Source organism: Lactuca virosa, chromosome 8, assembly GCF_052849685.1.
Source record: "Lactuca virosa cultivar CGN04683 chromosome 8, Lactuca_virosa_CGN04683_v6, whole genome shotgun sequence".
Taxonomy (NCBI): domain Eukaryota; kingdom Viridiplantae; phylum Streptophyta; class Magnoliopsida; order Asterales; family Asteraceae; genus Lactuca; species Lactuca virosa.
The window spans coordinates 40,883,030-40,896,966 of NC_136433.1; the positions used below are offsets into that span (position 1 = coordinate 40,883,030).

Below are 13,937 nucleotides of genomic sequence, written 5' to 3' on the forward strand. Positions count from 1 at the left end.
TATTTATACATCAAGTTTGAGGCCATATTGGATTCGATTATTCTTGTGTTTCACTTTGCATGTTTTGACTTCCCGAATAATATGATTATTCAAACCATCCACAGTCGATATACTTTGGAAGTAGGTATTGAGGCAAGACTGTCATGAATCCGACTGTAGATTGTCTAAAGCGTTTTAGACATAACAAAGGTCTGCTGCAGTGTTCATGAGTGCTTCTGAAATAAGATTTGAGTATTGGATTAAACCCACGCTCACTTGAATCACTTCAGGATTTTATCACGAGTGATTAGTGAGACGATAATATCTTATATTCTTGAAAGCGAGACATGTGAGTTGTAATTTACAAGTCGGTTGCACATTGATAATATGTAAACGCACCAGTAACTTGGTGTTATAAAACATATTGTTGTTTGTGATTTGATGAGTAGGTAAAAGCGAGCATTTGAGTCGAAGTTTATCCGTTCCTTTTACCCTATGAGGGATAAAAGCGATATTTGTAGGCCCCTCGATGATTTAGTGATGACACCCTAAGCGCTTGGCCAAGCCTGGACTAAGTTGATGTGTTCAATTGTAGTCTGTTGTCAGTCGTCATAAATCGAAAATCGGGAAAAAACATATGAACAGAGAGTATGATTAAAATCCATGTCTCAGTTCATACGATATCTAGAATGGAGGAATATATGATCCCTTATTTAAAGGACGAGTCAGAGTTCGACAACGGCTTTTGAAAGCTACGGTTGCTGATCAGGTTCTGAAGGCATACTTGTAAATTGTTATTAGACTTATCCAAGTGGGAGACTGTTGGATTAGGTGTCTAAGCCCATAACTATTTTGGTATGTACTTGACCCGATTATGAGCATGGTCCTTTTGGGTTGCCTTGACCATAGCAACTGATAGGATGAATTAAGGAGAAAAAGGATTAGTTATGATTTATTAATATATTATAATATATTAAAAGAGAAATCATATTGTTTAATTAATATTGATCAAGAATTAATTTAGAATTAATTTTGTGGGAAAAAGAGATTAATTAAATAAAGGGGACCGATATTGTAATTATAAGATAGTTACAAAGTTGGGCTTGGGATCCATAAGGATGCAATGGACGAATTCTATATGAGAGTCCATATAGAAATCGTCCGAGGGCATTTTGGAAGGATCCACTGGACTGCTTAAGGACTAAGCAACTGGATTAGGGTTTCCTAGTTGATAAACCTAGAAGCCTAACTATAAAAGGAACCCTCTAGGTCACCAAAATTCGTGCCTAACATTTCTAAGAGAACCCTGGACAAATTTTGTGCCTCCTCCTCCCTCTCCTAAGTCATCTTGTTGCTAGTGGTGTTTGTGACTCCATTAGAGGTGCAACATTTGAGGCACTAAGCTTTCAAAGGTCAAGGATATTCAAGGAGAACTGGTTATTACTACATAACAAGAAAGGTAAGATATAAACCCTAGTTTATATGTCATTTTGATTGTTGTATGCTAGTTCTTATGATCATTGCTTTGGTATTCAATGTTGTTGTGTTCATAGTAGAAAACCTAGATCAAAACAATTAGGGTTGCATCTACACCATAGGAATGATGTAATGCTCATAACCCATCATGCTTAGCGGCAAGCAACGGACACTTGGCCTTCAAGTGGCCAACCTGATCACAGTGATAACACAACCTCATACTTAGAACCGTGGAGGGCTGGCGACAATCCTTCGCATAATGCCCCTCCTTGCTACACCTGTGGCACCCACTAGCAGCTCGACAAACCCTAGAATGACCATTGCCGCACTTTCCACAAGTGCAGCTATGCTGACCCTTGGTCCTAGAATCAGCTGTCTTAGACCGCTTCGGTGCCGGCTATGACTGTGTCGGGGCCTGTCGCTGCTCCCTCAACTGCAGGTCAATCTCCAACTCACGCCGCCTAACGGCCTCCTGTAAATCCAGTAGAGTATCACATCGTTGTGTGGAAACGAACTGACGAATGTCAGTCTTGAGCATGCTCAGATAACATGTCATCTGGGCCTACTCAGAAGCAAACTCCGGGCAGAGCATCGCCCTTTCAGTGAACATGCGGGTGATCTCCGTCACCGACTCTCCATCCTGTCTCAACCTCAAAAACTCCTGAGCCAACCGTTCCCGCTCAACCCGTGGAATGTATCGAGCGCGGAACATATCCCTGAACTGCTCCCAAGTAACAGTAGCTCTCTGATCATCAGTGTACGATCCTGTCGTCAATCTCCACCAGTCCTTGGCCCTGAGCCTAAGCAGGTTCAGGGCACATTTGACCCTCTGGTCAGTAGGACACGAGCAAGTAAAGAAACACCCCTCCACATCCGAAATCCACCTCATGGCTTTGATGGGGTCCCGAGTCCCATCAAAAGTAGGGGGCTTCGTGTTATCGAAGTCCCTGTACTGGAAAGCCCGAATGGCTCCTCCCCCTCCTGCCGCTGTTACAGCCGATGCAGCTGCAGCGGCAACCGTCTCTGCAAGGGCTGCGTAACGCTCATCAAAGTACTCGACCATGACGGTCTTAATAGACCCAAGCATCTCCGGTAGCTGTGCCCGGAACATAGCGGCAACCTCATCATGCAGGATCTCTCGAATCCTGGCATCTAGCTCCTCTGTCCCCATCTGCACCACAGTCTTGGGTGCTGTTGGCCCCTCCAGGCCTCCGTCTCCTTATCTTGATCCTGACCCGGATCCAGTCACAAAGCGTCTCGTAACCACCATTCTGAAAACATACCAAGAAGATATCAGATAAGCCACATAATAACAGGGGACCAACTTCCAACTAAACCCTAGGGGTTGTGATTTCCTTGCTACGCGTATGGGTCCTGTGCTTTCAGTAGTACGGGCCCATACTACCTTCCACACCTACCCATATTTGTCTCAAGTATCACCACAACACCCTAACCATATATATATATATATATATATATATATATATATATATATATATAAACATAACGAGCACTCAATCCTCACTCCTAGAGGAATGCTAAATATCTCATAACCGGCCTCCCAGCCTCGCACGACCCACCCATCCATGAAACTTCCACCAACCCTGCAGCACTAGTGTATGCTAGTCATACATAACGCTGCACCCTATAGACTTTCGAATACCTGATCCTACCCTAAGCCCTTCATCAAACAAGAACAGGAAATAAGGCCAAACCAAACATTCTCAGGCTATAAGATCTTAGTTATGTACGACCGTGATGCATACACTAAGCAACTACAGTAACGATGTCAATTTCATATAGAGAAAACCCTAGGCTAGCAGGCATCATGTAATCAGGAAATTCTATCATGCAATTCCTGAAGATCCCTAGCCTAGTACTAGCATGCTGTTCTAACATATCACAATATCAAATAATTGTATGGTATTTTGGGATCTACTTACTGGCTCCGGCTGATCGTACACCCTGCATCCTCCTTTGATATTTTGAAAACTTTTTTTTTTGAAAACCATTTTAAAAATCTTTTCCTTGGTTTGAGACTGGATTTACACAAGTGTTCCTCCAATTCACTCAAACAAGGCTCTGATACCAACTTGTAACACCCATATAAAAATCGTGCCAAATTTAAACTTTTAAAAAATTTCAAAACCATTAATCATTACAAAACTTGTTTTCAAAATGTATAATATCAGAGTATCCCAGAAATATAAACATAAATATGAGGATCTGTACGATCACGCCTTTGCCTTGCCGCGATCCCCTGAGTGTTTGAATAAGTTTTGTGCTAACAATAGTATGATACTTTTAAAAAGTCTAAAAAGTATTTTCCTTGTAAGTATAACCATACTTGAAACAATGTTTGTAAAGAGTGTTTGAATAAGTTTTGGAAACCAAATTGTATCTTTGTATAAATAAATCCATACTTAAAATAGTTTTGAAAACAACCAAGCCCATGGTTTGTAGTAAAATAGAGAGATTCTAGTTAATGTTTATAGTGAGTCCTATAACCGAGCTATATGACCGAGTGTACCCCTACGACGCTTCATTGTACGTAATATTAACGATAGTAGATACTTATCACCCACTTCGATTGATTGGTCGAGGTTGTAGCTAGCAACCGCAGGTGGGGATGTCAACCCCGTATAGATCTATACATACGTATCTTGCTCCGAAGATTAACAGTTATAATAGTGTGGGTATGCTAAGTATTTAGACTTAGCTAATGAATATAGTCCCCTAAAAAGCCCTTAACTAAGGTATGCAGATAACTCTCAACCCTAACTTATAAGTGGACAAGTTAGTAGGCTCAATGAATTGTATAGAATTTATAAAAGTCAAGTATAACTGGTATGTATGTATAGTATAAGGTACTCGCTTTTATAAAGAGGTATGCTTCAAGAAATGTTCATGTAAAAACTTTATAAATATACATGCATAGTTTGAATCCTTGAAATACTACAAAGTGTTATGACATGATTTTTATGACATAAGATGTCACATAAAATCATAGGGTTTTGTAGTAAAATGGCGTATATTATTTTTATTAGTTGTATCATTTTAACAACATAACATATGTAAATATTGAGGTTTAAAACTAGTTTATGTGTTCATAACATATATATGTCAAACCAATATTTTATTAGTTATAGTTTTTACATAAAATAATAATATTTTATGTGTATTTTTACATAAACTAGCACAAGTGAGCACATGTATTCTCCCATAAAGCATATAAAAATATAAAAGAGGGGTCATAGCACTTACCTTAATGTGTGATTTGTCGGTTAATTTTGACAAACTTGACGTGAGAACCGCAAACTTGACGCTTTCAAATCGAACCGTCAGGACTAATTTAGTTACCTAATTAACCAAAAAGAAAGTTTTGGTATAAATTAATATGTGCGGGGTTGTTTTTTAACTTAAGTAAACTATAGGGTTGATTTGTTAAATTAACTAAATGGAATGTGACTAAATTTGTTAACCATTTTCAAATGTGGGACTGAAATGGTTTATTTAAATCAAAGTTTGGGGGTTTTGGACTTATTTTGCAAACAATTTCCATGGGAAAGGGTTATGAATTAATTTGGAATGAGAGTTTGGATGGTTAGGACTCATTTTATAAAGAAATTTAAGGGGAGAGTAGGTTTTGTTTAATATAAAATGAAGTTTGAGGAGGGACTTGATCACCTCCTGTAATCGACGCATGCATACAAACTTAAAAAAAAAAAAGGAAATATGTCTTCGGTTTGGGCATCTTACATCGAATGAACATCATAAAAATAATAAAAGGGAGGTGGTGGACTTACGAAGCAGCAACAGGTAAAAGGTGGTGGTTGCCGAAACTCTAGCGGCAGTAGGCGGTAGCCTCTTGCTGCCTCCTTTTTGCGTTTTCTGCTTCCAAAAATGAGGGGGGGGGGGGGGGGGGGGGGGTTAGGTTCCTGGTGGAGGGAGGGAGGAGGGTGGTGTTTTCTTGATAAATTAGTAGAGAAAGGAGGTGGAGGAGTGGTGGTTCGGTGGTGCATTTATGGTGGTGGAAAGGTGATGTTTTCTAAATCAAGAAGAAAAAAGATGGAGAGGGAGAGATTGAGAGCTGATGTCATTGTGATTTGTGAGGATTTGAGGGAGCCTTAAGCCTCTATTTATAGTGTAGGAAACTCTTACAAGACCATGCTCCATCACTCCATGCTTGTACCTTTTGAGGGAAGTATGTAAGCAAATAAGAAGGGAAGAGGTAAGGTGGTGTAGAGGAATGGACGGTCACGTGGGTTAGGGTAAGGAGGAGAAGGAAATATGATTTTTTTTTTGTCTAGCAAGGCTAGGTGGGCCCCACAATGATGTCATGTTTAGCAAAAGTTCTAAAAACAATCATAGTTTGGTGTGTTGAAATCCCGACATTAAATAATTTTTCTGAAAGTGTCATTTGCTAGAGCCGATTTCAAGGATTCCAAAAACCGGAACGGATTAATTTTTCGGGTTGTAGAGCTCCGGGAAATTGCGTTTAAATTTTCGCGTCTAAATGGTCTGAAACGCTCAATTTTTCGACTTTTGCAAATATTTTTGCTAAAAATATTTTGAGTATGAAGTTAAATATTAGACCATAGCTTGAGTCCAAAAATGCTCTCAGAATTTTCATATGAGGTGTGCAAGTGCCTCAACGGACCGATTCAGTTTTAGCAGTTTAAAGAAAATCAATGTTTTACAAGTTTGTTTTCTTATAATTGTCGTAACTTTTGCATACGAACTCCGTTTTGGACGTTCTTTATATTTTTGGAAATAGGGGAACATGTACTATGAGACTAGAATGTTTTCTTCGCTCACAACTGCTTAATATGAATTTTTAATTTTTTAGACATATTAATTGGGGTTGCCGTTTAAACTGTTTGATTCGTTCGACAGTTTACACATATGGAAGTAAGATACCATCTGGTAACTTATAATAGTGGGAATGAAATCATTTATTTTAACAAAGATGCACTAAAACTCAATGAGTCAAATTACAAAGATATTTACTATGAACTGACTGTCCAAAATTTTAGACCTAAATCCCAGGATGTCACAGGCGGCAACGCTACAAAGATGAAGGGATGTCGGGGTTGTAGGCCAAGAAAAGGGGAGGGGTGATGCTGGCTTCGGTGAAGGGATAGGGTGCATATGTCGACAGGGAAGATGAATGGGTGATACACCTGAAGGAGAACGAAGGGTGAGTGAGTGAGTGGGTTTCTGAAAATCGACATTAGAATCAAACTCAAATCCGACTTTGAAACTCAAAATCAAACCTCAAACTAAAATCAAACTGAGAAATCGAAATTGAAATCAAATGTAATCGATGATATACGGTTGTTTTGGGGCACCAACAATAGAAAAGGGACAACGGAAAAGGGTAGTGTTCAAGAGCATGCTTCACCTCCGCCTTCTCCGATGAACGTCGCCAATATGCCTTGAAGGAAGAACACGGGGGAAATACCACCATCATTGGACGCTGGTGGCGGGGGCAACAAATGTTGGGGGTGAAGGATGGTGGTTGGGCTGGTGGTCGATGAAGGAAGAAGAAAGGAAATGTCGACGAGAGAAAATGTAAGAGAGGTTGGGAACGATTAGATTAGGTTTAGGATTTTTTATATTGATTTTATATAATAATAGATCAAAAAAATAAAAAATAAACGAATAAATAAGGGTATTATAGTCATTTTAGGTTTATCAGAAACCCAACACACAACAAAAATACATTTTAGTGACCAAACTAATAGATTACCCTAAACCATATGGACCATGTAATTTACTTTTATTTATATCATTGGTCTAGAAAATCAATCACCCATTAGGAAACTTCCAAAATTGAAAATTCAAAAAAGGGTAAAAAAAGGAAAAAAAAAAGAAAAAAGAAAAAAGATGGATTTAGACTTTTTTTTGTTGGGCTTCATTTGGAGCCAAACCTTGTTTTGAATACCCCCAATGTCATTTAACTCGCGCCGTCTCTCTTTCTTCCCTTTGGATCGGGCGAATTTGCAGCTAAAAACGGTAAATCTTCATGTCAATTATTAGTTCAAACTGAATTTGAAATCGATATCATCTTCTTGTAAATAGGGATTTGATTTTCTTCAACTCGAAAATTTCGCCTCTTTTTACTTACAATTGTGTAAACTCGATTCTCAGAGAAATTAGTTCCTAATTTACTTGGATCTGAATGTGATTCGAAGCTTGTTTTTGTCTCTCATTGTTCTTGGATTCGTACATTTATGAATCGTGATAATTTTCCGTTCCATGTTTAGGGCAATATTCCTCGAGTCAAATTCATTCAAAATTAACTCATCGCCCCCAATTATAATTCGTATTAATCTATGGAAATGATTAGTAATTGATTACTTTTGTTTTTCATTGATGGATTTTATCTTGTCCACAGGTCAGATTAAACGAATTTGTGTAGAATTTCATCACAGAATAATCAAAATGATTAATTCCGAGATTAACACGATCGATGTAACCGGCGCAACCGCATTCCATAAACAGCCGATTTTAGCAGCCAAAAAAGTCGCACTGAGAGATAATAGTAACGTAAATCGCGACACAAATCCCGCAATTTTGCTTCCAGTTGAGGGACAATCGTTCATGGATTCAGCTAAAATATCTGGAATCAAAAGGCATACACCAGACTACTCTTCATCTTCTCTCTTGAACAATAACAGTACTGCACATGAACATTTCAATTACCCTCGCAGGAAAGTAAGCCAGTTAAATGGGAAGAATACGCATCCAAATTACATCGCTTCAAAGACATCTGTTCCTCGGTTTAAAGTTTCCAATGATGATGATCAGATGACAGAAAGATTCATTCGTCTGCAGAATTTCATCAAGCTATGTGATGGATCTAATCATAGAGAGAATATTCAGTGTAAGTTGAATTTAAATTCTTTTTGTCCTGAAAATCAAGGTTTGACTTATGATGGTTGTGATCTTACAGTGCTCTTGCGATTATCTCCATTGGAACTTAGCAGACATGCAGTTGAGTTAGAAAAAAGAGCAATTCAGCTCACCATTGAAGAAGGTACGAAAATCAATGCTGTATATAATCTGTAATCATTATTAGTTTATTACTATAAATATAAATGATTATGTTATCTTTTTTCCTTTTATATATTTTTTTTTTATATTCTCTATTTGAAGGACAAGAAATGCAACGAATGCAAGCATTAAATATATTGGGGAAGCCTTTGGCAACCCGAAATACAATGCCAATAACACAGCACAAGAACTGAAGGTCAGATCAGTGTATGCCACATTTTTTTTTGTATTAATTTTTGTTTGGAAAATTTTGTTGTTTGATGAAATAATTTTTATGTATTAATTAATTGTTAATTCGTGAAAGCTTAGGTTAGATTCTAATTGATTAGCTTCATTATAACTTTATAAGCATCATTTACTATAATCCTATATGCCAAAATCGACAAGTATGTTGCAACGTTATGAAGAAAATACTTTTTTCCAAAATATATTTTGAAAAAATTACAAAAATTGGATGGAGGCATTTAACAAAATAACCATATTTTTGACTTGTTACACAATATAATTACATATTTTCTGATGAGCCTAGTGAAAAATAGACCTGACAAAACATGACACAACACGAAATTAGCGGGTTAGGGTCAGAGATTTCGACACGTTTATGTAAACGTGTTGACACGACACGACACGATAATTAAACGTGTAGGGTTAGGGTCAAGACTTTCAACTCGAAGATGACTCGAATATGACCCGTTTAATTATATACTCTCTCTGTCCCAAAATTATTGACCACGTTTGAATTTTTAAGTCTCTTTTGTTCAACTTTGACTTTAAATAATTTACTTTTTGTTATATAATTTTTTATGCAAGATATATGAATAGATTGTTTTTTAAATGTATTTTAATTGTTATAAGTTTCATCAAAAATTATATAACACAAATAAAGTTATTTATGGTCAAAGTTGACATGGAAAGACTTTAAAAGTCAAACGTGAACAATAATTTTGGGACGGAGGGAGTATTATTTATAATAAATCTCATATTTTTATAAATATATTATATATTATAGACTTGTAGTGGACCAAACTCAATAATTAGAAGTAATATTCAAATTTTCAAAGTTATTTAATTTTAGTCATACTCACCACCTATCCCTTTTCTCCCAAACTTTAATTTTTTTCATTTTTCCTTCTAAACTTACTATAAATTTTGTCATTCCATCTCATAACTCCAGTGTTTCACTTTTTCCTTTTTGCCTCCACAACTCCTACTTTCTAACTTTTAAAATATTTCAACCCGACATGACACAATATATTTACAAGGTCTAAATCTTAACCCGAAACCCGACACGAAAATAAACGGGTTGACACGGCATGACACGATAATTAAACGGGTCGGGTTAGGGTCAAACCCTTTCAACCCGTTTAATGTCTTGACACGACACGACACGACAGGTTTACCAGGTCTAGTGAGAAATCACTATGCCGCGAGATGGCTATATAAATGCCCCCAACACACACTAACACACACAAATCTTATTTCTCTTTTAGAAATATTCATATATATTGAAATTTGAAGATACACATTTATATATTATGAAATTGTTCATTGAAAAATGTATGATTTTTTTTTGAAGTTTCTTTTTGTAGTGGTAACATTTTGAAAAACTATTTTGCAGCATAAAATGCTGCAATAGCCAAAAAAACATGATTGTTTTGAGTAGTAAGTAAAAAATGGTTATTTTGATAAAAAAAAAAAAGAAAAACAAGTTTGTAAAAATCGCTCGACGGTCGACTAGGGTTAAGGGATTAATCGGTCTTGACGGGGATTAATCGGGGACCATATAGTATTAATAAAATATTAGAATTAATCAAAGATTAATATATCTTAAGAAAAACAAATACTTCAAAATTAGGAAATAAGAAAATTTGTAATTTGAAAATTTGAAAATACGAAAATATGAACATTTTGGTATAATATTTAAAATTTTGAAAATTTGAAAATTTTGGAGTAAAAACAAAAGTTGATTTTTTGATTTTTTTTTTTGACTTTTTTTTTTACTTTTGTTGACCGATTAATCTCGCCAAGACCGATTAATCCATAATTTTCGTCAAGCACCCCTAATCCTAGTTGGTTGGAGAACGCCAAACGATTAATCCATGATTAATCCCGATTTCTACAACCTTGAAAAAATGGTTGTTTTTGTGATTTTTTTCCATTAAATTTTGACAAAATTTCAAAAATGATCCTTGTGGTATGCATATTTTTCGAGGTTGAGTCCAAATTTCGACTTTTTTTGGCTTCATGGTCCTTTTGAGCTAGTTTTGTTGTGTTTTTGGTCCCTTTGAATAGTGAAATGACTATAATACCCTTGGGGTATTTATTTCCATTTTTCTTTCATTTATTTTTAAATCTAATACTAATTTATTTATTTTAATAATTAAAAAAATAAGAAGGTGGCCACCTTTGCTCTCTCTCTCTCTCTCTGACATACACACAAATTTTCAAGACCCATTACATGTTCAATGCCCTAGAGAGATGTTCTTAACCTATGATGTTCAAATGCAAACGATACATAAATCAGATTAATCCTTCCAAAGTCAAACCAAAATCTCTCCAAAAAGCCAGATGAAAAACATATACATCTGGAAATCTATTTACAAAGCTGAAACTGGGGTAAAAGGTTTTACGTGTTCTTGAGTTGTGGGTCTGATTTACATGGTTTCTTAAATGGATGAACCAATGCATATTTTTCTTTTTCTCAACTCTCTTCATCTCATTCTCTTTCTGTAATCCTCCTTGTCTCCATATTTTCCGACAACGACATCCCATTATCTCCCTTAGTGTCGTTAGGGTTGTTCACTATTCGGATAAAACCGAATTATCCAATTGGACAATTTGGATTGGACTATTTGGTTCGGATATTTGGATTTTTGGATGGGTTTTCAACAAAACCGAATTATTATTTTGGATTTCGGATTGGTTTTGGTTTATAAAATCAGAACCGAATAGTCCAAAAAACGGAATAAACATTTATAATTTATCTATTTATAAGATATATCTATAGTTATTTATTAATTTTGTAATTTATTTTTTCAAATAGGTTCAAAACGTTTCACCCGATAAAAAAAACATTAATATGCATTTTCTCTCAAAAGTTTTCTGCCTATAAAATATTTAACTATAATATATCTTCTTATTAGTTGTTTATAAATTTCAAATCACAATTAAATAATTTGTTTTTGCTTCTTATGTAAAGTTGGGTAATATTATAATTATATGTCGTTTTAAAATGTTTCGGTTTTTGTAAACCGAATTATAAAAACCGATCCAACCGAATTATAATTGGTTCGGATCGAATCGGATTTGAATTTAGTTTGGACTATTCGGATCCATGTTTTGAAAACCGAAATCAATTTGGATTCACTTGATTGGATCGGATCAAACCGATCCATCCAAACGAACACCCCTAAGTGTCGTCGTTAGTGTCCTGGAGAAAAACGACCTTGACCTCCCTCCGTCAATAACGTCGGTGTACTGGATCTGGACCCACCTCCCACCTTATTCTTCCCCACCATAATTCCTCGTTTAAATTCGTCATTATGGACCTTAGAAGATAAAGATGGTGATGAAGAACACCCTTGTTTCTGGATCATGTCGTTCACAAGTCGATTACTTTGTTTGGAGTTTTGTACATTTCCTCTTCTTCATCGTCGTTTGTGTGAGCCCGCCCTGCCCCCAAGAAAGAACGGATCCTTGTGGTTTTGATTCACCAAATCACCTCATATTCTGTGTAATTTGATTTGTAGTTCGATCCCATCTCATGACCATCGAACCCTCGACCTTGTCTGTGTGGTTCTGCATCACTGAGTTTAGTTGACACAGAACCCAAATCTGGAAAATCTTTGAGAATCCCCTGAATCATTTAATCCAACGGCAAACGACATGAATCTGGATGAGCTCAGAAATTTCACCACTCTCCCCCATTCTTCCTTGTTCTTGATAAATCCACGACCACTACCACCACCACCACCGGATTCACACGCCGGTAATGTTATACTTTCTTGGTTAAGATGGAAGGAAGCAAAAAAACTTGCAACGCCATGAATGATGGGTCCTTGAAGTAACAATTTCAGGTGAGTAATCGACACGTTGTTGACTTCAAGAACATGATGTTTGTTATCGTTCTTTGTGATTGAAACTTTATGGTGTTGAATCAAGGTTAGTGAGCAGGCTTTTATGGGTTTTTGAACAGATCTTGGAGTGTTAGTTTTTCCAGCGAGATGTGGAAGGCGAGGAGGTGTTTGGTCATGTAAGGAAGGATTGAGAGGTTGGAAATGGCGGAATAAGGAATGGTAAAAATGGTGGTTTCTGGTGTTGATAGGAAGAGGTCCAATGAGATGCGTAGGAAGGTGGCTATGAAGTTAAATCAATTTTATCGGTGATCGGAGAAGTGATGGTAAATGAAAGTGGGTCTAGGGGGAGAGAGAGAAAGAGAGAGAGAGAGAGAGAGAGAGAGAGGAGAGAGATAGAGACTCTTATTTTTTAATTGTTTAAATAAGTATTAGATTTAAAAAAAATGAAAGAAAAATAGAAAATAAATACCCCAAAGGTATTAAAGTCATTTCAGTTTACTAAGGGAAAAATCCGCAACGAAACTAGCTCAAAAGGACCACGAAGCCAAAAAAAGTCGTGGTTTGGACTAAACCTCAGAAAAAATGCATACCATAGGGACCATTTTTGCAGTTTTGTCTTAAAATATTTATATGATAATTCTAAGCTTGGACTATATAGAATATAAAGTGGAATCAGAGGGTTAAAGTGCAATTAATGAAATGATGAAGCATAGGGGGTGAGTCTCAATTTAGCAATTTAGAAAAGATAAAATTGCAAAAGTGGTCCACGTGGTTTGTCATTTTCTATGACTAAAGTCCAAACCTTTTAAAATTTGCAGATATGGTCCTTTTCGACTAGTTTTATTGTGAATTTGGTCCCTGAAAAACTGGAAATTTCTATTTTATCCTTTTAATTTCTTTTTCACTTTATTTTTTAATTATGTTTTCCATTTTTGTCAATAAAAAAGTAGAAATAAATCCTCTCTCTCTCTCTTTCTCTCTCTCTCTCTCTCTCTCTCTCTCTCTCTCTTTGTCTCATTCTCGTCTTTCTTTCTTTCTTTTTTTATCTCTACAATATGCAATGCACCAAAAAACTCAAATGTGATAGTCAAAGTTTAATTTCCCTAAATCAACAATGTGAGAGACGAAAAATTACATAAATCATTCTAGATCAAGAACAAATCATTATAGGGTTCGGGTCGATTTTTGAAGGTCAAGAAAAAATTAGGGGAAGATGAATCTCTCAAAATACCTCAATAATACGATGAAATAGATTGAGAATCTGAATTGTGTTTTGAAGACTGATATACATGAGGTGAATCGATATGGTTAATTTCAAGAAAGTTTTTTGGTCTTCAGTTTGAACTT

The 13,937-nt window shown here is 36.2% G+C and overlaps 1 protein-coding gene and 1 pseudogene across 2 annotated transcripts; one reads left to right on the forward strand and one right to left on the reverse strand.

Annotated features, from left to right (window-relative positions):
- Nucleotides 1-7,375: 7,375 nt before the first annotated feature.
- LOC145133676 (uncharacterized) lies at nucleotides 7,376-8,848 on the forward strand. Of its 2 annotated transcripts, XM_079068616.1 has the most exons (5): nucleotides 7,376-7,473; nucleotides 7,856-8,093; nucleotides 8,172-8,344; nucleotides 8,414-8,497; nucleotides 8,617-8,848. In XM_079068616.1, the coding sequence occupies exons 2-5, from the start codon at nucleotides 7,903-7,905 to the stop codon at nucleotides 8,706-8,708; spliced, it is 540 nt and encodes a 179-aa protein (XP_078924742.1). In that variant the 5' UTR covers nucleotides 7,376-7,473; nucleotides 7,856-7,902; the 3' UTR covers nucleotides 8,709-8,848. The 2 variants fall into 2 exon arrangements, with proteins under 2 accessions (XP_078924742.1, XP_078924741.1); XM_079068615.1 differs by having other exon boundaries at nucleotides 7,856-8,344.
- A 3,375-nt stretch (nucleotides 8,849-12,223) lies between these two features.
- On the reverse strand, nucleotides 12,224-12,877 carry LOC145130277 (fasciclin-like arabinogalactan protein 21; annotated as a pseudogene).
- Nucleotides 12,878-13,937: the final 1,060 nt, after the last annotated feature.